Below are 21,889 nucleotides of genomic sequence, written 5' to 3'. Positions count from 1 at the left end.
TTTAAAAATAACGTTTATTGTATATTATTGCCCTAGCTAAAAGATGGGGGAAATAAATTCCAGGCCCAGAATTAATTGCAGTATGTGTGGGGGACAGAACTACCATGAATTCATAGCGGCTTCAGTAAGACACACAAGCTGGTGATGAGTTTATTTTCCAGTAACAGACTTTTTTGTTTTCAGCAGTCCTATGCACCAGCTCCCCACCCCATGGCTCCTCCCAGCCCCAGCACAAACAGCAGCAACAACAGCAGCAACAACAGCAGTGGGGAACAGTTGAGTAAAACCAACCTGTACATTCGAGGCCTTCCACCCGGCACCACTGACCAGGACCTTATCAAGCTCTGCCAGCCGTAAGTGCCATTGAAATATTTCATGTCCTCCAGTTTGAAATGAATACACTTGACCATCGTATTTATAGGGACAAATTTCCAAGCCAGATTTTAAGCTTGTAGATATAGATTTTATATTTTCAGAACAAGAATTTAGATGCATGATGTACCTGGTAGTGAAAGGTGAACATAAAGGATAACACTGACTCCTTTAGCTCAAATGGCTGATGTCTATGCTTGGAGATCTGAAAATCTAGGGTTCAAAATCTACTGACATCCAATTAATTGAGAGTCATGGCTTCATGAGACTGAATTTATTTTTCAATGTTTTTTCTTTTTCTTTTTCTTTTCCTTTGATTTAATTAATTCACATAATCAGAAAACATCTACTATGAGAGATTTTACAGTCAAAGAATTATGATTCATGGCAGAACACACAACAAAACACATTTGTCATTTGTCACATCTTTTGATTGCTGTGTCTCATTGTCAAGGCTGAAGTTCGAGAAGTATGTTACCAAGTAAATATGGGCTTGTACCAAAATGTCCTCTTAAAACTGATGATGTAAAAATGTCACCCTCTTATTCAACAGATCTGCTCCCTGTGTATATTTGGAGTAATTTCTGCCAACCTTAGTGACAAATATAAGTTTTTACTGATTTTTATTTCTGTTAACACTGCAGAGGCCACATAGCTAAATTTTGTTCCTCTTGGTGCATCATTAACAGAATTGTTTGCTAAAATCAAATCACAGGGCAGTTACCTAAGCAAATGAGTTGATTATAATGGATAATACAGGTATAGCTGAGGGTATAATTTGATTTGCTGAATCTTTATTACTGGTGGTGATGCACAAGAAGAAAATAACCCAGCTTGTCTTTCAGATCCCATATTGAGTTGTTAGAGCTGGAAATAAGAAAAATATATTTTTTGTTGTAGAATGAGAACATTGGTAGGGAAATAATAGAGACAGCTAGTATGGAATCCTACAATGCTGAATTTATAGTCTCCCCACCCCGAAAAAAAAAGTTGAATGGCACCTTTAAGACTTTCCACTGCAAATCAGCATATCAGGTAGAGCTTGATAAATGGATTTACTAATGTAAGAATCCGTCTGAGCCTAGACTTAGAATTTGAACAGAAATTGATGCTGCTTTGAGATATATGGAAAATTAAATTAAAATATATGTAAATATTATCCAATGTGATGTGCATTTCTGCACTTCCTAGATTTGATCAGAAATACTGTGATAGACACTTTGTATGATGCTTGGCAGGTCTGTCACATTTTTTTTTCTTCTGCAGTAGCCAAGGGAATGTTGAAAATGCTTGCAACTGAGTAAATTTCTCATAGTACAACATTTCCATTTCCAACTTTACTCTAGTAGGATTCTTACCCTTTAAACTACACTCAACATTTTTTTAATTGCATTTTAGTGTGTGGCTATAAAAATAGATTCTATTTTAGTCAAAATCATCGAAAAACCATGAGCTTTTGTGTTTGATAAGATGAGTGGCTGCTTTAGTTAATCCTCCTGACTTTTATACATTTCCATTTTATGTTTTTATGTAGTGTGCACTGCACGCTGAATAGAAAATAGTAGACTGGAGTGCCATTGATGCTCGTAGTGCAGACTCCATTATGAGTGATGTCAGATATTTTTGACAAATGTACCGACACTATCAAACCTTTTATCAATTTAAGGGTAACCTTGTCACAGTAATCTGTCAAACTGTTCAGATATAACAAAAGGAAAAGAAGTCATCATGAACTCCGCAGTAACCAAGTAAATAAGAAAAATGTTACTGGAACGTTTTGTTCTTTCTTGCATGGTTTTGATCCTGAAAATCTCTTGTAACTCCTGTTCAGCAAAGTTGCTTTAAACTTTATTTTGCTGTACAAAGCCCTTAAATTACAGTACATCTTTTGGGACTTTATAAACTGGTACAGCAACAGGTGTGATTGAACAAAATAAACCAGGAATATATGAATAGTAAAGGTGATCTTCCTTCATTTATGCATCGTGTCTTGGATTTTCTCATAAATTGAACAAGAAATCTCTGAAAATATGACTTTAGCATGCTTTGCAATTTTTATAACATAATCTTTTAAACCCATCTCAATCCACATTTATAATTCCATAATTTAGAAATTTGGTCATAACGAATCCCTGCAAATAATATTAATATACTAATATTGCCATTTATTCCTAAGAAGTACCCAATGTTTTATAGCATAATTGTATGACCCATTGTTGCATACATGTTCCTCTTAACTTGGTCAAAACATGATGTTTATTAAAATTAAGATAAACATAATTAACATTTAATATTTATAGATTGTAGAGTGAAAAATGTATAAAGTACTGTTTTATACAAACAACATATAAAGTTCCTTCCCTAATCTAATCATACCTTATTTTTATACAAAATAATGTGTTTCACCCAGAAGAATCCCCAAATTCTCTTAAAACTATGCATAGAAATCACTTTGGTCGTCACTAACATATGAGGCACATCAATAAACTATTGCAATCTCAGGTAAAAATATAGCTGATCAAAAAAACAGACAAACAAAAACAATACACAAAAACATATGAAGTTTTAGACATTTGGATTTTTTGTTTGTTGTTTTTAAAGCAGGTTTTTCACTTTTCAAAAATGTTCACAATTTTTTAACCAAATATTTTCAGGTTTTCCTTATTTCTCATTTCTCTCCATTTTTTCTTTATCCCTCCTTTTTATTTTCCCATTTCCTAGTTTGCCACTTAAAAAGGCGCTTAAAAAAGGATAAAAGGTGAGAGGAAAATGAAAAATATTAGTTGTTGGTTTTTGACCATAAAAGAGTGGACAATTTTGAAAAGTAATTACTTTTTTTTAAAAATTGTTTTGCTTGAAAATTTTTCACCTGCTACAGGTGAAAATATGTGTTACACTAGGAACGTGTATTCCTATTGTGAATTTTTAATATACAAATATAGTTTAAAACCGTGAAATCCTGTGAGCTTTAACAAGTTGTAGTCGAACATTTTATGCATTTTTGGTTATATGTTTAAATATAATAGCTCAAAATTTGCTTTCTCTTAGGATTACTATACAGTGTTATGAAGTTTGCATGCATTGTGAAGACAGTCCCTGTCTGCCGTGCTCTAGCCATCAGTTTTTCAGTGCTAAATCCATCCTTTAAATGCAATTTAAACTACATTTTACTCAGTCTTTGACTTTAAAACTGGTTTGGTCTAATACTCCAGATCAGTATATTGTTGGATTTTGTACTTTACTGCCTTGTACCTGAAGTGTACCTTCAGAAATCTTACCATATCCATCTACTTTGTTTTCCTTGCTTGGATTAGCTATCTCTTTATCCTCCGGCAATGTTTGATTTCTGTGTGATCCAGCCTGAAATCAAAGGACTGAATTAAAAACAACAACAACAAAAATATTAAACCCAAAAACTGATAAGTCTGTAAGCCAGTCGGGCTGAGTTATGTGGAAGATGAGCCAGAATTTGGTACCTAAATGTTTTTCTAAGCACAGAAAGTTTCCTGTTTTGCTGTGATTGCCATCAGTGTGGTTTTTCTTCTCAATGACTCGGAGCCATATTTTCTGTGAGGCAAAGGATCTTCTTCCCATTCAAAGTGTCATGGATTTGCCTCAAGGTAGTGAGAGTCAAATTCCTAACTTATTTTATTCCCTCTACTTTTGTGATAGGAAAGACAAACAAGAGGGAAATAATTATATTAGAGTTGGACAAAAAATAAGGAAAACAGAGGTGAAAACTTTTGCTGTTTTTCCCCCCATGTTTTTTGGTCAACATTTTTTGTATTTTTAAAAATGGTTCCAACCAGTTCTAATTAAAATAAAGGCTAAAACAAGGTATAGGCTATCCGCAGTAAGATTCAAAATAAGAAAGAAAAAAAGAGTCACCACCGTAGTCTCCCATCTTCCAAACGAATTCATGATATAATGACAATGGACCAAATTCAGACATAGCGTAAATGGGTGTGCTTAGACTGTGGGTGAAAGCCAGTGGCAAAATTCCCATTAGCTTCAGTGGAGCCAGCATTTCACCCAGTGTCTGCATTTGACCAGTTAAGTAGCAGGTCTTTGCAAGATACAGTGGAACGTAGAGGTTCAGATACATTAAAGCGAGTTAGCATTGTATCCATATTACAGTACAATCTGAATAGAGGCCTGCAATCTGCATCCCCCATTGTAATTAGCAATAATTGGCACTCTTGTATACTTTAGCATAGAGGCCATTGACTGAAGAGGTGAGAAAAGTGAGTTAACCTCAGAATGATGGAGCTTTCTCCCTGGATTACCTGGTGTTGGAACTATTCAGGGAGATGTAGATTGATTCCTGCTTGACTCTGGGTGTCCAGTGTTTCTCATTCACTACACTTCGGCTGTTCGGTCTGAGCAGAGGAAACTAAGGTCTGAGGAAGAGAAGTCTCTCCAGGGAAACCCTAGAAACAGCCAAATTTGGGGGGCAAGTGAAGGTTGTGATTTGTTTTCATTGTTGTTTGAAGTACCAATAGAGTCAAATCCCAGGTAAGATACGTTTGGACTAAATACAATGTTTGCAGATTCTGTTCAGGACAGTGAGGGAACACCACTGGCTTACACTTGTCTTCCTCAGAAGTGGTTCATTCAGAATACTGGTGAAGCACATTGATGGGATAGATTAAGCAAGCTTGCATTGCTTGTGTCTCTCTCTTCTTGCAAGCTCTTTAGGGCAGGGACTGCACTTAAACATTAAAAAGAAAAAAAAAGAATTTGAACTTGATAGGTTTTTAAATTGAAGAGTGATCATGTGCTCAGTAACTAATTTTAGGGATGTCTATATTATTATTTAAACAAACAAAAAAGCAAACCAACTTAGTGACGTAGAAGTAGCTTTTTACCCTGTGATATGAGACCTCTGCGTGGTTGTTGTTGTTACTAATATTATTATAAAAAAATTGGACTTCTACTTAAGGCCCACATTGGTATAATATAATGAACTTTTGTTTTCAAATACCTGCATCTTAACTTCAAAAGTGTGTTGACTCACAGCTTTGTATTCCGATGTGTAAGCTGAATGTCTTTGTAATATTTAAGTGCAGGCTTTGTATGTATTATTTTTTCTTTACTTTGTTACCCTTTTAAAAACAAACAACAAATCCTAGTAAAATTGTTTGTATTATCTGCCTGTTACTGTAGTTCCTGAATATGTTAAATGGTTAAAGACAAACATTAAAATTCCCCCATATAGGCAATGAACTAATCCTATCCTTAGCCACCCCTTTTTGTCAGGGAAACCAAAACCCTAGGTCAACAAATGCCCAGAGTATTGCGGAGTGCTCTGTCTGGGACATGAATGTTGTCATTGTAAGGAAGAAAGGCACAAAAATAACTTAGTTAAGCTAATAAATGAACACCTGCAACATTCCCTACTTAGGATGTAGCCATCATTTCACTGGAGTGTGACCGAGTGTCAGTAAGAGTTTCTGATTCCCTTTCAAGTTGGATGAACATAATTTAATGGAGGCTTGTGGGAGAGGGAAGAATTCTCGTGGTTTGGTGCAGAAAACATTTTTTCCCCCAGATGAATTATAATTCAAGTCCTGGGGTGGGGGAAAAAACTTGAGAGTTCTTAACAGAAATATTGTGAGTTGTTTGTCGCCATGGGAAGGGCACTGCTATAATCACTTGTTTGTTTATTGTGGGGGAGAAGGCTTCAAGAAACAAGCAGGATAAACAAATGCAATGAGCTTCTTCTGACTTGTTTGAGAATGTAGTGTTTCCATTCTTTCATTATATTCTTCGCTGCTACACTCCCCCAGCATATTTCTACATGCAGCCAGTCAACCATAACAGCACGGCTGGATATGTCCATTAGGCACTGAGATATTTGCTTATCATTGATGTAAATGTTTAAGAATCTGAAAACATCTATGGCCCTAAACCATCCAAAGGACAAATAGCATTTGTTATTATTCTATCAGGAACCATAGTGGGTGATTCACAAACTCTTCTGACGCATGGACATGTGTAGGAGACTCACTGAATGTGAGACACCATTGACTAAATGTCTCCTCTTGCTCCATCACAGCCCAGACTTGCTGACCTGATGGACATGCTGCAACGCTCACTTTTTTCCCCACTCAGGCTTGCAGGAAGGAGGTGGGTGGATGGGCTGATAATACAGCGATTTGATCTAGAGAGTTTATTATGATTAGCCTCGTTTTATTGTGGGGAGTCCCATAGGTATACAAGTATGTTACCAATATATACTAAATATTGTCAGTTTATTTTTTTATGAAACACCTAGAATTTTTAGGCAATGTGAAATCAAAATGATCACTTAAACTTTGTTTTTGTTGTTTAAACTACCAAAAAAGAGAAACCAAAGGAAGGCTAAATGTGGACCATATCCGTGTGTGTGTGTGTGTGTGTTCATGCACATGCATACTTTGTTCAAAGTAGAGTGGAAACTACATTTGCTTGCAAGTGTACTTAGGAAAATATATGATTATTTTAAAACTTACCTTGGCTTGGGAGAAGAATCTACATTATTAAGAATTCTTTACTTAACCAAAACTATAAATATACAAGAATTCTCAGACCAAATATTAGATTGAGATTGAGTCATTATTGAGACTATATTACTGTTTACAAGAGATTTAGTGGAATTTAATAGTTTTAAAACTTAAGAAATTCACAGCTATGGTTTGCTTCTGCCTTCTTTCTCTGTGTGGAAACCCCTCGCCAGTTGTATAAGCAACTGTAGTTTATTTTAATGAGGATTGGCCTGATTCATAGTCCAGTGAAATCAGTGTTAAGAAACCCAATGACTTCAATGGGCTTTGCATCAGGCCTCGTGCATTCCATCAGCATAATTATTTAGTCATACTACAATAATTAACCCACACCTTCCCTTATAGCCTTTTCGTCTTATATGATGTTTGTTCATACAGCTGCATAGGGCTTCATAGAAAGCTAAAGTCCAGGTCACTGTCCCAAGGAATTTACAAACTGTGGGCCTGATTCTGCAGTCATAACTTACACTGAGTAGTACTTATGGAAGTATTACTCAATGTAAGGACTTCAGAACTGGCCCTTGTGTTTGAAATAGGAGGATTCAGGGTGAGTTGGCAGGAGGAGTGAGTGAGTGAAGGAGATTTACACAAAATAAGATAATGCAATGACCTGGTTTAACACCATATGCATCATGTTCTTTCTATTTGCCATTCTTGGTTGGCCAGGGAAGTACTTTGAAATGGAGAAGGTGACTGTCTGTAGCAGGCAGAAAGGACTATCAGAGGGATGGGTGTGTCCTCTCTCTTCCCAGCTAATGGAAACTGGAAAAGCCTTGGGTGGTTAGTACTGAGTATTTGGAGTTTATTTGCTCCCTTTTGGGGGCCTTGTTGACAGAGTGAGCCCTGGGGACAGGGACTTAAATTACCTTGTAGTTGGGACTTCAGTTTTCCTCCCTGACTGGTGAATCTGTCCACCAGCATACAGGCCCAAGCTGAGCAAATCAATGGGACTGTTCATATGCTCGCAGATAGGGCGTTCTTCCTGAATGGGGGCCTTTAAGTGAAAATCTCATTTCATTGACTGGGAGTATTGCCAACCCCACATCTTCAGAAATCATTAGACTGGCTTAAAAATGATGAGGTTTTAAAAAAGAATAAATGGTGGGTTCTTTTTATTTGCCTTCTGTGTTTTAAGTCTTTAGGGGGTCACATTTTGAAGCTTTTCTCCACAACCTTCAGGGCAAGAAACCCACTTTTTTAAAAAGTGAAAGCTGAATTTCTCATGTAATCACCTGACTGCAGAAGCTGGGGATTTTAAGAAAAAGAATCCTAAAAAACACACAGTTCCTTATAAAATCCTGAGAATTGGCAAGACTTGATTTGTCTTACTCTCAGTAAGTGCTTTGCTTATGCACCTATATGTATACAAAGGCCCATACAAATAAATAATAAAAAACAATCAAGCTGTTTGTCCGCGGAGCAGGATGGAAGGGACCAGTCGTTCCCAGCATAGGGGAACCAGAGAAGCCTTTATGGCTCCTATACTCTCCGCTGCACCCATTACACTTTAACTTGGTTTTAAAACTAAATTAGGGGATTGGGTACCGTAAAATATGAAATCTGTGTTCAGAGTCTGAAGGTTTTAAGACTGTACAGCACCTAGCACAATGGGGTCCTGGTCTATGACTGGGACTCCTGGGCACTACTGCAAAACAAATAATAAATTATAATAAAGTCTGATGAGCTGTCTCCTCGGTCATCTGAATGCCAGAGTTCCAGAAAGTATTCTTGAGGCATTTAAATGCTTGAGGTTTTGCTGCATATAATATATACTTAAGATCTCATTTTAGATCTGTACACAACTTGTGTTTTGGTTACACTTATTCCTGACTACCTCTGTTTCATTAGGATGGGCCAAATCCTATAGTCCCCAAACGTCCTTACAAAGCAGTATTCCCCCTGGAATCAGTAGGAGCTGTGAATGCGTGAAAGCTGCCACAGTAACAGTTGCAGTGCGTTTGGTTCACACAGCTCCCCCAGTTTTAAACTTGTCACTGTTTGGGTGACAAACTGCACCTGTATTTTCCCTCTATGTTCCAGCAAGGGCACCGCTCTACATCTCCCCTCTTCCAGCTCCCCAATCTCTACCTCTGTTGGACGGACACCCGCATCTCCTGACCAAGGTTTTTCCAGGCAGCACAGTTCCCTACCTAAACTTTGTTATTCCCAGCAAACCAGACAGCCTAAAGTGTGAGCGCCTGCACTTGGCTTTCTCTCCTGAGGCTATGAAAAGCATACATTTATTCTTAAGGTAAAAGCATTACAGAGAAAACCTATTAAAACAATAAAAGAACATACACACATGCTAATAAGCTTACCAGAAATCACCCCAACTCCAACGACCTCTGATAAGTGATCAGTCCGTCAAATCCCATACAGTGGTTTTTCTGTTGTCCACAAGTTCATAATAGCTTTTGCTCCAAACAAGAACAATCCATGCGTTGTTCAGTCTTTCTTTTATACAGAGTGAGCCCTTGAACTTGCCCTTACGTAACAGGTAATCAAAAGACAATGGTTCTGTCCTCAGAGCATAACTTCAGAAGGTTCAGTCAGGAGGTGGAAATTTGCATTTGCCTTTTCCCAGATATTTCTTAGAAAACCACTTAACTTTGTTTGCCCTCAAAGTTCCTTCTTGTCTGGCACATTATTAAAAATAGTCCTTTGAAGCTCATTAGACTTCTCAAGGTTCACATTGGCCATGTCTCCTCCCTAAAGAAGTTACAGATAATCCCACCATATTAAATAAATTTTGCATTTAAGAAATGGACTCAAAAGATACTTAAATTAGAGTCAATAAGATTTTCCAGGGATATTACCCTAGTTGTCGCACTTAAAAGCAAATGACAAGTATATGTGTACACTGCATATGGAGGTGTGATTGTAGTGCACGTAGGCTTACCAATGCTAGATTTTACCTAGCTGGCCTGGATAGCAATAGTAGTATAGATATGGGGACAATGGCTAGCTACCTGAATACATACCCAGACTCCCCAGCAGGTTCGAACTCAGGTAGGTACTCAGCACTGAAGCCCACATTGCCATGGGTACACTGCTGTTGTTACACTTGCCAGCTAGATTAGAGATTATGCCTGTCAGTGCTACAATCGCAGTTACAATACAAAGAGAAAGAAGCAGGAGATTCTTTAATTGAACTGTAGTGTCGCTTTCTAACTTCCTAAAGAGACTAATCTCCCCTTGATGCCTGTGCCTAGCTCTAGTTAATTTTCACTAATTAACATTAATGGGAATTACGTGCAGGGCACTAAGGGGAGAATGGAGACCCCTTTGATGTTGATGGCATTTGTGTAGCAGAATTTTTTCCATAATCTCACTCTTTGCAGATAAGATGCAAAGAATGTTCAGTCATTTTCAGAAATATGTTCTCCTTATGCTATGCTGTGAGCTAAAGATAATCGTTATAACCAAAAGTCAGGAAAGCCAAACAACCTGGGCACCACTTTAAGCTAAATGGCAAAAATCTAACACCATGCCTGGAACTTCTATACAAGGGGAAATGGCAGACTGACTATAACAGCAAAGCTGTTGCATATTATCAGCAATAAAACAAAGATGTCATTGTATTCAGCTGCTAGATTTTCCCATACCACTTCAAACAGGCATTGACAAGAACTCTGCACTATGTAATGTGCAACGTCCTTCATTGCAAGTATTTGGTAACTTCCCAGAATGATATGTGGAACAAACACTTCTGTTAGACATGTATTAGAAACCCAAAAGACTAAAATATTATTCAAAAGCTGCTCATTGGAGAGAGAAGTTCTCACAGCTTTATCAGCTAAGGCATAGAAGATTTGCTTCTGTTCTTGTTCTGAAACAGAGACAGGCAAAATGGAATGACTTACTGCAGTTTCATATTAAAATGATGTCAACATGTCTGGGATTTGAAAAGTTTTATTTTTCTGCAAGTGCGTACTCTGCATGTCCCATTGGCATCTGAGCTTCATTGAGCAGCGGCCATCCTCCTTAAGTGTTTGGAAAGTGCTTAGCTCAGAGTCGGTGCTCCTGCAAATAAATACAGTAATGGTAATATGGAGCACACGCAGACCTCCGATCCTACAATGAGCTTCACTCCAGTGCACTCACAGTGGACTCTATTGATTTCCATGAAGCTTCATGCATGCCCAGGAGTCTGCTCATGCTGAAAGCATTGCAGGATCAGGGCATTATCAGTATGTTGTTTTGACAGGTTATAAGTGTAACATATATGTTCCTTACAGAATGGTGATCATATAAAAATTACACAAACTTTCTATTCCACATCTTCCATATTCAGAGACACCATATATTCCACAAGTTATAAGCTACTTGTGAAACTTCAATTATTTTGATTAATTCACTAAGTCAAGAAGAACATAAATATTCTAGCTGTTTTATAACGGGGACCTGGGAATTAGAAGGAGTAAGGGGACATCTTGGAATGATGAGATGTAGTGAGTAGGTTTTTAACAATTACTTATTATTATTATTATTTGAGGTTAGAAACGATTTCCTTTTTATGTTTAATACTCATTTATTATCATATACCTGTGGGTTAATCATGCTGATTTTGTGTGCCCTTAAAATAATATAACTGCAATGTGTAAAAGTATATTTAACCAACATAAATTATCCACAGATATCTAGTCTGTTTCTCACTGGAATTTACTAATGCAATAGGCAGTCTCTACAAAATCATTGTATATGGGTACTAGAGATGGAATAAACCAGAACCTTTTTTCACTAGCTTTGAAGTTTGGATTACTTTGGATTGTAAACCAGGTCTGTATCCATTCCTGGTTTAGTACAGTGAAAGCCTCTCTAACTAGAAAAAAAAACATCCTAGTTCACCCATTTTATGCACATGGACAGAACCTAAAAGCTTACATTTTTTTTTTTTTTTTTTTTTTTTTTTACTAATAGACTCTGTATTTGAACCATCCCAATTTTAGTTCGGTAAAACTAAAACACTAGCCTACTCCTTAGCTCATCTCTAATGTGTCCCTCTTGTTTGCTGTATTGAAAAGAGCATTTTGTTTAGGATTGTCAATTAGATGGACTATGGATGTGAATTTTTACAATGACTGTACAGTAGATTAACACAAACATTTCAATATGCAGTTTGTTAAATGCATTCTCCACTGCATAGCAAATGAATGAATATATATCACACGCCTTGTCATACAACTAACACAGAAAGCTGAAGAATTCAGCCAGGATACATCTATTGAGGCGCTTATAAAAACATTAACAACTCCTTCTAAATTGAAAACAACAGTGTATTTTTTTTTTAAAAAAGCAATGCAACCAGTGATTCTGCTTACTTCCTAATATAATAATTGTACTAAGAATCCTTTTAAGACTCTGATTGCAGTTCTTAGTAGCGGAAGGCTATAATGGTACAGCTATTAAATATCAGCATTGAAACAAATGTTTTATTGTATTTAATCACAAGATTTCTCACCTAACACCAATAAGCAGTAAAAAAACAAACAAACCCAACAAAATAAAAACCTCTAACACTGTGTAACATGGACCCGAATATTTAGTATTTGATAACTACTGGCAGTTGCTTGATCTGTTGTCATTTTCATTACACTTTGATTTAAAGAAAAAGAGTTTCCTCTAAATTATGAGACCAGCTCTCCAGCCTTTTGTAAGTCCCCCTTGTGCTGCTCCCACATTGCAAAGGGGACTTCAGCTGCTGCCGTAACGGCAAATTTAAGAGTCCAGCCAGCCCTACAGGTGTTTCACATCAAGGAGGTGAGTATTTCAGGGTAGGAACCAGCACACCATGTGTGTTCTGTGGGTTCTGATCAGTGTAGCCAGGCCGTGGGAGCCATTATTTGACAGCACAATTTAGAGCAGCCCTGAGTATAGCTCTGGCACACCGAGACTAGGTATGTGGAACACTCTTACATTGACTAATTTTCCTTCCTTCCCCTTTTCTCCTTACTTTCTTTTCTTCTATTACTTTCCTTTCTTTTTATCTTGTCTTCATTTTTATCTCCAGGTTTTTTTCTGTAGAAGTGTTTCTGCACCTCAGTAACTTTAATAATTCATTTGGTAGCTGCTGGTTAGCAAATTATAAAAGTATCCCTAAAAGTGTCTTCTTAAATCATGTTTCAGCTACTGTACTAGAATTGTTCGACATCTCAGAACCATTTAGCATTTTAAAATCTGGAATACAACTGTCAGCACTTCTTAAAGAGATGTCTAAAAAGTGTAGTAGTTGTTACCTGTGTGCGCGGCATCCACTCAACTGAAAATTTAGCATCCCTCAATCTTACATGGAGCCCAAAATGTCAGAGTTTCCACCATTGCAGATTGCAAAGTCATGTTTGCACCATAGTATACAGGGGCTGTCAGCTATAAAAGGAGCTCCTCTTGTCAGCACATCAGACAATGAGTACTCAGCATTTGCTCTAGAGTTGCCAACTTTCTAATTGCACAAAACCGAACACCCTTGCCCTGCCGCCTGCCCTGCCCCTTTCCTGAGGCACCTCCCCCACTCACCCCATCCCCTCTCTCTCGTTCGCTCTCCTCCACCCTCACTCACTTTCATTGGGCTGGGGCAGGGGATTGGGGTGTGGGAGGTGGTGAGGGCTCTGGCTGGGGGGGCAGGTTCTGGGGTGGGGCCAGAAATAAGAGGTTCAGGGTTTGTGGGGGGTGAGGGCTCTGGCTGGGAGTGTGAGGCCAGGGATGAGGGGTTTGGGGTGCAGGAAGGGGCTCTGGGCTGGACCTGAGGGGTTTAGAGTGAGGAAGCAGGCTCAGGGCTGGGACGGGGTTGAGGTGCAGGAGGGGTGTGGGCTCTGGGGTGGGGCAGGGGATGAGCGGCTTGGGGTGCAGGAAGGGGCTCAGAGCTGGGGCAGGGGGTTGGGGTGCAGGAGGTGGTGTGGGCTGCGGGCTCCAGGAGGGAGTTTGGGTGCGGGAGGGGCTTGAGGTTGGGGTGCGGGATCCAGGAGGGAGTTTGGATGTGGGAGGGGGCTCGGGGCTGGGGTAGGAGGTTGGGGAGTGGGAGGAGGTGTGGGGTGTGGGCTCTGGGAGGGAGTTTGGATGTGGGAGGGGGCTGGGGTAGGCGGTTGGGGAGTATGAGGGAGTGTGGGGTGCGGGCTCTGGGAGGGAGTTTGGATGTGGGAGGGGGCTTGGGGCTGGGGCAGGGGCTTGGGGTGTGGGCTCTGGGGGGGAATTTGGATGCAGGAAGGGGTTTCAACCTGGGGCTGGGGGTTGGAGTGCAGGGTGCGGATTCCAGCCAGGCTGCACTTACCTGAGGTTGCACCCGCTCGACAGCACATTGGGGCTAAGGCAGGCTTCCTGCCCGGCTCCATGTGGCTCCCGGAAGTGGCCGGCATGTCTGGCCCGGCTCCTAGGTTCAGGGCGCGCAGAGCTTCCCTGGTTGCCCCTGTGCCTAGGGGCGCTTCTGGGAGCCGTGCGGAGCTGGGCAGGGAGCCTCCCTTAGCCCCACTGTGCCACTGACTGGACTTTTTAACGGTGCTGACAGAGCTGCCAGGGTCCCTTTTCGACTGGGTATTCCAGTTGAAAATCGGACGCCAGGCAACCCTAATTTGTTCTTAGTGACAAACAAGTGCACGTCTTCCTCTTGAGGATTTCAGTGAGAGCTTGGTGTGCAGAGAGCTTGCAGGATTGGGCTCCATGCCAGCAGTAAAGTGCTCTTCACCTCATAATGAGGTAGCCCTCTAGTGCTGCTATCAGAAGGCATGCAGCTGGTATACTTAACAGTTAGAAACAATATGTGCAGTAAAATACATTCTCTCATTACAGAGAAATCCACTAATGCTGGCATGAAGAGCTGTGGGTAATTCAATCAGATCCGCAAAAATGATATTAACATAGCATTAAGGAACTGGCATAGACGAGCCAAAGACAGGAAATGAGAGAGTTCAGGCTTGAACCTTTATCCTTAACTCACCCCTATTGTGCCTAGCTGTTCTGGAGTCTCCATGCAGTGGTCTATTTTACACATCATATTATGGGATAGATTGTCCTCTTTGTCTGTGGAGGATTTCCTCATCCAACACCAACCAGCATTAGTGGGAGTTATGTAAAGAAATCCTTGTGTGATTTATAAAGTAGAACTGGATGATGTTTCAGCCTTAAATGTGAATTTCTTGGCTTGGGCAGTTTCCCACCCCTGCGTTTCCAAAGTGTTTCATCAGGATTTAACCGCTTGACTCTTTGGAAACCCAGATGGAGTCTTACAGCTAAATCCCTTAGCCCCTGTTCCAACGTATGGTTTTCAGGTTATTTTTAAAAGTGCTTATTTCTGCAAATTTTCTTTTGTCAACTCTCTCTCAAACGATTTTTGAATGCTATGTATGTGAGGGGGAGAAGGACCTAGAAGTCAATGGCGCTATGCCGTATTACACCAGAGTATTTAACCCTGTATTTCTGTTGTGGGTGTTCACCTTGATCTTTACAATGTTTTCCTTTGAGGAAGAACAGATGTTTGCACTTAAATCTTATCCATCTCCCCTATAAACAGGGGATTGGATTCTGCCATTCTTGTTCACGAGGAGTAGCACCTTACTCCATACATCATTCCACTGAAATCAGTGGGACTACTCACCAGGAAAGGTACTACTCAGCGAGGCAGATTGTTACAGCCTTTACTTGACTATGCAGGAGAGTAAGGGGATGGGTGGCACACCTTACCTTACACCCCTTACACACTGTCTGCTCTCATTGTGACTGCAGCTGCAGCGGGGGGGAAACAGGGCTACTTGCCTGATAGTCCCTCCTGCAAGCCAGTGGGTAGGGAGGGAGCGGAAGGGGCAGGCAATAGGAGGAGCCTTGGCTTCATTCCCTACTGGCCCACAGAGGAATAACTGGCCATGGGTTGAGGGGAGATAAGACGTCCCATGAAAAGGAGTGAAGTAACTTAGCCCATTCCCTGGTCTCTACCAGAGCAAGGGAAGGGTAGGGGAAGGAATCGTGCCTCTCTGTGTCACAGCTCATTCTCTGGTTGATCATGAGATGGAGCAACACTGCCCTTTATTCAGGGCAAGTTTTAAAGTTACAGTCTGGTCCAGTGAGAGTAAGGGTACGTCTACACTACCCGCCAGATAGATCGATCACTACCCGCCAATCGGGGATTGATTTATTGCGTCTAATGTAGACGCGATAAAATTGATCCTTGATTGCTCTGCCGTCTTCTCCGGAACTCCACCGTGGCGAGAGGCGGAAGCGGAGTCGACGGGGGAGCGGCAGCGGTTGACTCGCCGCTGTCCTCACAGCCAGGTAAATCGACCTAAGATATACCGACTTCAGCTACGCTATTTGCATAGCTGAAGTTGCGTATCTTAGGTCGACCTCCCCACCCCCCAGTGTAGACCTAGCCTAAGAGAGGCAGAAAAAGACCCAAGCATAATTTTACTCTCATAGCTGATTTTGAACCACAAGAGAGATAAGACACCAAACAATTTGAATATTCCCATCAGGGGAACAGCATTAATAAGAACAATTTAGTTATCTTGTAGAAAGATCTTAGGACATGTAAACATACATATATCTTTAAATCTCAGACAAGAAGATGATTCTCTTCCATCTGTGCTCAGTGTGTGAGACTAACATAGAGATAAGATAATTTCCCCAAGAATGTGGAAGCTTGAATAAAAGAGTTATTGTCCCGAGGATGTGGGAAGAAAAAAGAAACTAAAGTGTGAAATTGGGAAATCATCTTAAAATTTCTCAGGAACTTCAGACATAGAATAGCATTTAAAAGGAGTCTGGAAAAAATAGTGGATTTAGAGCATGATCCAAAGCCCTGTGAAATCAATGGAAGTCTTTCTACTACTGTCAGTGGACTTTGGATTGGGTCCAGAGAGAGCCTAGGACAAGAGGCAGGTGGGAAATCAGTAAATGTAGTAGTCATCTTTTTTTTCTCTTTTGCTTTGGATTCTGATCCAAGATGTATTTCTTTTGGGTACTTCCATTATCTATGAGGGTGAAGAGAAAGGTGCCTAGGCAAGCAGAATGATTGGGTGCTCGTGCTCATTTGTGGGTAGAATGTCGTGGTTATGTAATCATTGGGCCTGATCCTGCAAACACTCACGTGGGTAGTCCCATTTTATTCAGTGGCACTACTTACCTGAGTATAAAGTTACTCGCATGCATAAATGTTTGCAGGGTAGGGCCTATTTCTAACAGAACTGTTTATTTTAGCATCTGTTTATCTGACTGCTGACAGATTGGCCACATATACATATTAAATTTTTTTTCTCACTCCTGGATTGCTTTCATTGAATCATAGAAGATTAGGATTGGAAGAGACCTCAGGAGGTCATCTAGACCAACCCCCTGCTCAAAGCAGGGGTGCAATGCCACTTGCTTGTTGGTAGAAATGCACTGATTTTCATTCATTTTTAAGTTAAAAAAATTGACAGATTACAACAGATTTCCAGTTGGATGAAATATATGTGCTATGGTTGTTCATGATACTTGGAATAAAATAGGTGGAGAAAATATGTTTATTCCCCTCTATAAATGGAATCACCCATTCTTAAAAGTCTAACATTATCTGTTTTCATAGGGTGGGGATAAAGGCAAATAAAGTTTCTACCTTGAGGAGATTACTTTCTAGAACTTGACACACACAGCTGGTAAGTCGTGCTTGTCTGCATCTGAGGATATCGCTTGTTTGATGAAGGTGCTCCAGTGTTGCCAATTTTTGTGAGTCGTGCAATATTTAGTATGTTTCCTAAAGCATCAGCTCCTTAAAGCATGGGATTAGGCAAGAATGCCTGCTTTCAGTTTTTAAAAAGGTAGGTTTCTAGCCTTCATGGTCGTGGAGACAGGACTGAAAATGTGACCCGAGTGCCCTCTGCAGGCAACTGCCTCCCAAACCAGAGGTCAAAATAGGAACCCCAAACTTTTAAAGCCACTCATGACGTTTTGGAGTCTAGCTCATAATTTTTCAACATTTGGGAGTTAGCGATACTGCATCCCCTAACTGGCAGGCTGCAGGAAGACTAATATCTGTGCCCCAACTAATTACAGCTGCCCCTCTCTTAGATGGACCCAACGCTTTGAAATAGCTAAGTCTGTGTTTTTCATGTGAACCTTAATTCAAGACTTTATCTTTGTGCGTTTGATGGTCTTGCAGGGACCTGCAGCCAGTAATAAACAGGAGACTACTCTTGGGGGGACCCGTAGAAGCTCTGCTTAAAATTCTACCAACAAACCGAAGGGAAGGTTTGGGGGAATTTCCCTGCTAGTAATGGAGTTTCTCTCTTCGGTGGTTATAGCTACATCATCCCTGCCAGAAATTTACTTCTGAATAGTGTTTTTTTGCATTTGAAATGGACCAGATTGCGCCATATGGCAGGCATTTTAAAAAATTACCCTGGGTATAAGGACGCCCCCGACCCTCCTAGAAAATTGCCACATGACTCATACGTCAAATTGCACAGTGCTAGTCTCTCCATACAGTTCTCCGTGTAATTTTCAGGAACAAAGTATAAATATGTTTCAGCAGAGTGCTGCTTAATTGGTTGGTTGCCAAGCAGTGCTCTCTCTCTCTCTCTCTCCTTCGTTATGGTTATAAAATGGTGTTTTTGTTTAAATGGGAAAACAAATGAATAGACTCTAGTGGCTCATCCCTCCTCTCTGCCAGCATACATTCCTCACCTAATCCAGCGGTACAATTGCCCTGCAGATATCATACCGTGTGTCCACACTAGCCTTCCTGCCACTAGCTCTTTCAATATATCGTTCAGAGTGGGGCGGGGAAACAGTACTCTTCTTGCTTTCTTTATTGAGGGGTCTACCTGGGAAGGGCAGCTTTAGTCTCTTTAGGAAGCTCCAGAGTAGCTCTGCCGGAAGAAGCTGCCTAGAGAATATGTTAAATCAGTTCATCCCTTGTCTGCCCTAACCATGTCTCCTTACTGGTCAGTGATGGCCTTTTTGGGTATGTCTACACTGTAATTAGACACCCACAGCTGGCCTGTGCCTGCTGACTGGGGCTCGGGTTAAGGGGCTGTTTAATTGTGGTGTAGATGTTTGGGCTTGGGCTGCAGCCGGAGCTCTGGGAGTCTACCGCCTTGCAGAGTCCTACAGCCTGGGCTTGAGCCCAATATCTACACTCCCTTAGCCTGAGCTCTGCGAGCCCCAGTCAGCCTGTATGGGCCAGCCGGTGGGGGGGGGGGGAAGAGTTATGGCAGTGTAGACATACCCTTTTGAGCACAAGCCCCACTGCAGTGACGAGTGCAGCAATCACCAAAGGTGGCTTTGCACTGCTGGGGGCCCTCTGCCACGATCGCCGTCCAGAGAAGCTGGCACAGACATTGACTAAGGAATTTTTGTGGGCTTTAAGATTTTTGCTCATCCAAAGCTCGTTGGTTCTCAGAAGGGCTGGCTGACCACCAGATAGCTAGCAGACATGATCATTATGCAGCCTTCTCTGCCTCACTTGATGTTATCCTGAAGTACAAAGTAAACACTTGGACAGAAAAATAATGAGCTACATCCTCAGCTCATGCAAATAGGCATATTGCATTGAAGTCAAAAGAGCTACGCCAATTGATAGCAGCTGAGGCTCTGACCCTGGGTGCCTTTATTCCCCAGTTTTTAATGAGACCTCCCTCATAGAAGAAGTTTACAAGAGTTGACACAGTGGAGCTAATATGGTCAATTATGTCCATCTGTGTTTAGGCAACAGTGAATTGAAAATTATTTACATGATAGACTAATGGCTCCATCATATATACATGCTTAGACAATTTGTAAATGTTGTTATTTAACCGATGAGCCATCAGTAATGAAGTTGTATTTATTTACAGTTTTTAAAACATGTAAGTTTACAAAACATGTTCTATGTAGCCTACTGAACAAGTCTATGTTTAGCCTATTTTAACTTAGATTTTTGACCCAACAGATCATCTAACCAAAGGTGTTTGTCACAATTCCTCCTTTGGACCCCTGATACTGGCTGCTTCAAAAAGTTAATTATCACAGCTATTAAAGGCCTTGATTCAGGAAAGCACTAAAGCACATCCTTAACTGGAAACATTTGATTAAATTAAAGCTGTCCTGAATAGGGATGTTTTCCCCACTAAATATCAAACTTTTTAGACCATCTTAAAGCTCTGATCTGCAAACATGTGCCTTGCTTGACAAACCTGTCTCATCCCAAGGGCTTTAATGGGGTTTCTGACATGCCTGTAGTTAAATATGGGCATAAATATTTCGAAATATCAGGGACTAATTGCTTGTCAAATTTATTTCCCCACCCTATATTTAAGTTGCCTTTGTGTTAGACAGGTGCCAAACAAATAAGAGAGACTGATAATCTGTTGCTCTTAAAAACATACTGTATAGAATAAGGCCCATTCTTGAGCCATGAACTCAGGGTTTTGCCCAATTAAATTCTGGGTAAGGAGTGCAAGATTTTGAACATATAGTTGTAAAAGTAGTCTAAATTATGTTTTCTGCCTCTTGAAAATTGCATCCAGAAAAAAAATGTGCTCCCTTGCACCAAGAAGGTCAAAGTTCAGCCCATGGCAAATTAATAAAGCTGACATTTCAGCCCTGAAAATACGGAAATTTAATAGAAATATTGAGCAACGTGAAGCATTTCTATTATACTGACCCTGACAGTAATTTTTTAAAATGTAAAATAACCTGGAGAAACACGCACATTAGCAACTGCAGAATTATTACCACAGACAGCCAAATACCTGGAATTTTATAATTTGTAAATAATGAAAGGCAGCTCTGTGAACTACAAAATTCTCGATCACACATTTGATTCAAATGCCCTCTATATGAACTCTATAAAATGCTTTAGTTTTAAATTATCAGTTTGAGTTCACAGTCCCTGGGGGGTAGCTGGATTTCTCTTTTATTATTATTATTATTATTATTTTATTTTTGCTGTTGTTACTGGGGATATGACTTTTGAGATCCTTCTACATTATGCTGTAGCCATATAATTCTTTTAAAATTAAATTGTTTTTAATGATTAGCAGAAAATTGTACAAGCACTTTATGTGCAGAGTTCTCTTGCATAATGAGGTTATTGTTAAATGATTGAATAGAGATTAATATCAAGGTATTCTGGCAAGTTGGTTCATACCATCTGTACTTGAACAGTCAATTCTACCTAAGTAAGCAATACTCTGAATGGGAAATCAGACACATCAAAAGTACAGAATATCATGAAAGAACCTAGAAAATATATGCATTTTGTACACAGGGATAATATTTTTTGTCCACGGTATTAAAGTTAATTAAATTATTTATATTCTTGTTCAAACTTTCCAACCTTATGTATGATTCTTTATTATAGAAATGCAGGGCTGGCAGGTACCTCAAGAGGTCCCCAACTGCACCGAGGCAGGATTAGGCATACCTAGACCATCTCATACCTAGATAGGTGTTTGCTTACCTGATCTTGAAAACCTCCAATGACAGGGATTCCACAAACTCCCTTGGAAGCTGTTCCAGTGTTTAGCTACCCTTATAGTTAGAAAGTTTTTCTTAATATCTAACATACATTTCGCTTGCTACCCTCAGTGGACGTGGAGAACAATTGATCACCATCATCTTTATAACAACCTTCTATTTATTTGAAGACTGTTATCAAGTCTCCTCTTCTCTAGGCTAAACATGCCCAGTTCTTTCAACCTTTCCTCATAGGTTGTGTTTTCTAAATCTCTTACCATTTTTGTTGCTCTCCTGTGGACACTCTCTAGTTTGTTCTCATCTTTCTTAAAGAGTTGTGCCCATAACTGGATGCAGTGTCCCAGATGAGACCTCACTAGTGCCAAGTATAGTGGAACAATTACCTACCATATCCTACATAGGACACTGTCAGAACAACCCAGAATGACATTTGCCTGTTTACTCGTAATCAATTTGTGATGCACTATAACCCCCAGATCCTTTCTTTTGGTGCTACTCCCTCACCAGTTATTTCTCACATGATATTATTGAATTGATTATTATTACTGATATCA

At 40.1% G+C, this 21,889-nt stretch overlaps 1 protein-coding gene across 6 annotated transcripts in view; it reads left to right on the top strand.

Annotated features, from left to right (window-relative positions):
* The window catches only part of RBMS3 (RNA binding motif single stranded interacting protein 3), a 908,048-nt gene that overhangs the window by 489,033 nt on the left and 397,126 nt on the right, over nucleotides 1–21,889 (top strand). For 4 of the 6 annotated variants that reach the window (XM_054019902.1, XM_054019900.1, XM_054019903.1 and 1 more), the window contains one exon: nucleotides 184–353. In XM_054019902.1, the coding sequence (XP_053875877.1) occupies nucleotides 184–353 (170 nt within the window). The remainder of the gene's footprint in view (nucleotides 1–183; nucleotides 354–21,889) is intronic. The other 2 variants (XM_054019901.1, XM_054019905.1) reach the window with 1 other exon arrangement.

This window comes from Malaclemys terrapin, chromosome 2 (assembly GCF_027887155.1).
Source record: "Malaclemys terrapin pileata isolate rMalTer1 chromosome 2, rMalTer1.hap1, whole genome shotgun sequence".
NCBI classification, from domain to species: Eukaryota; Metazoa; Chordata; order Testudines; family Emydidae; genus Malaclemys; species Malaclemys terrapin.
The sequence above is the reverse complement of the archived record's forward strand: the minus strand, read 5'-3'. Positions and strand labels throughout refer to the sequence as shown.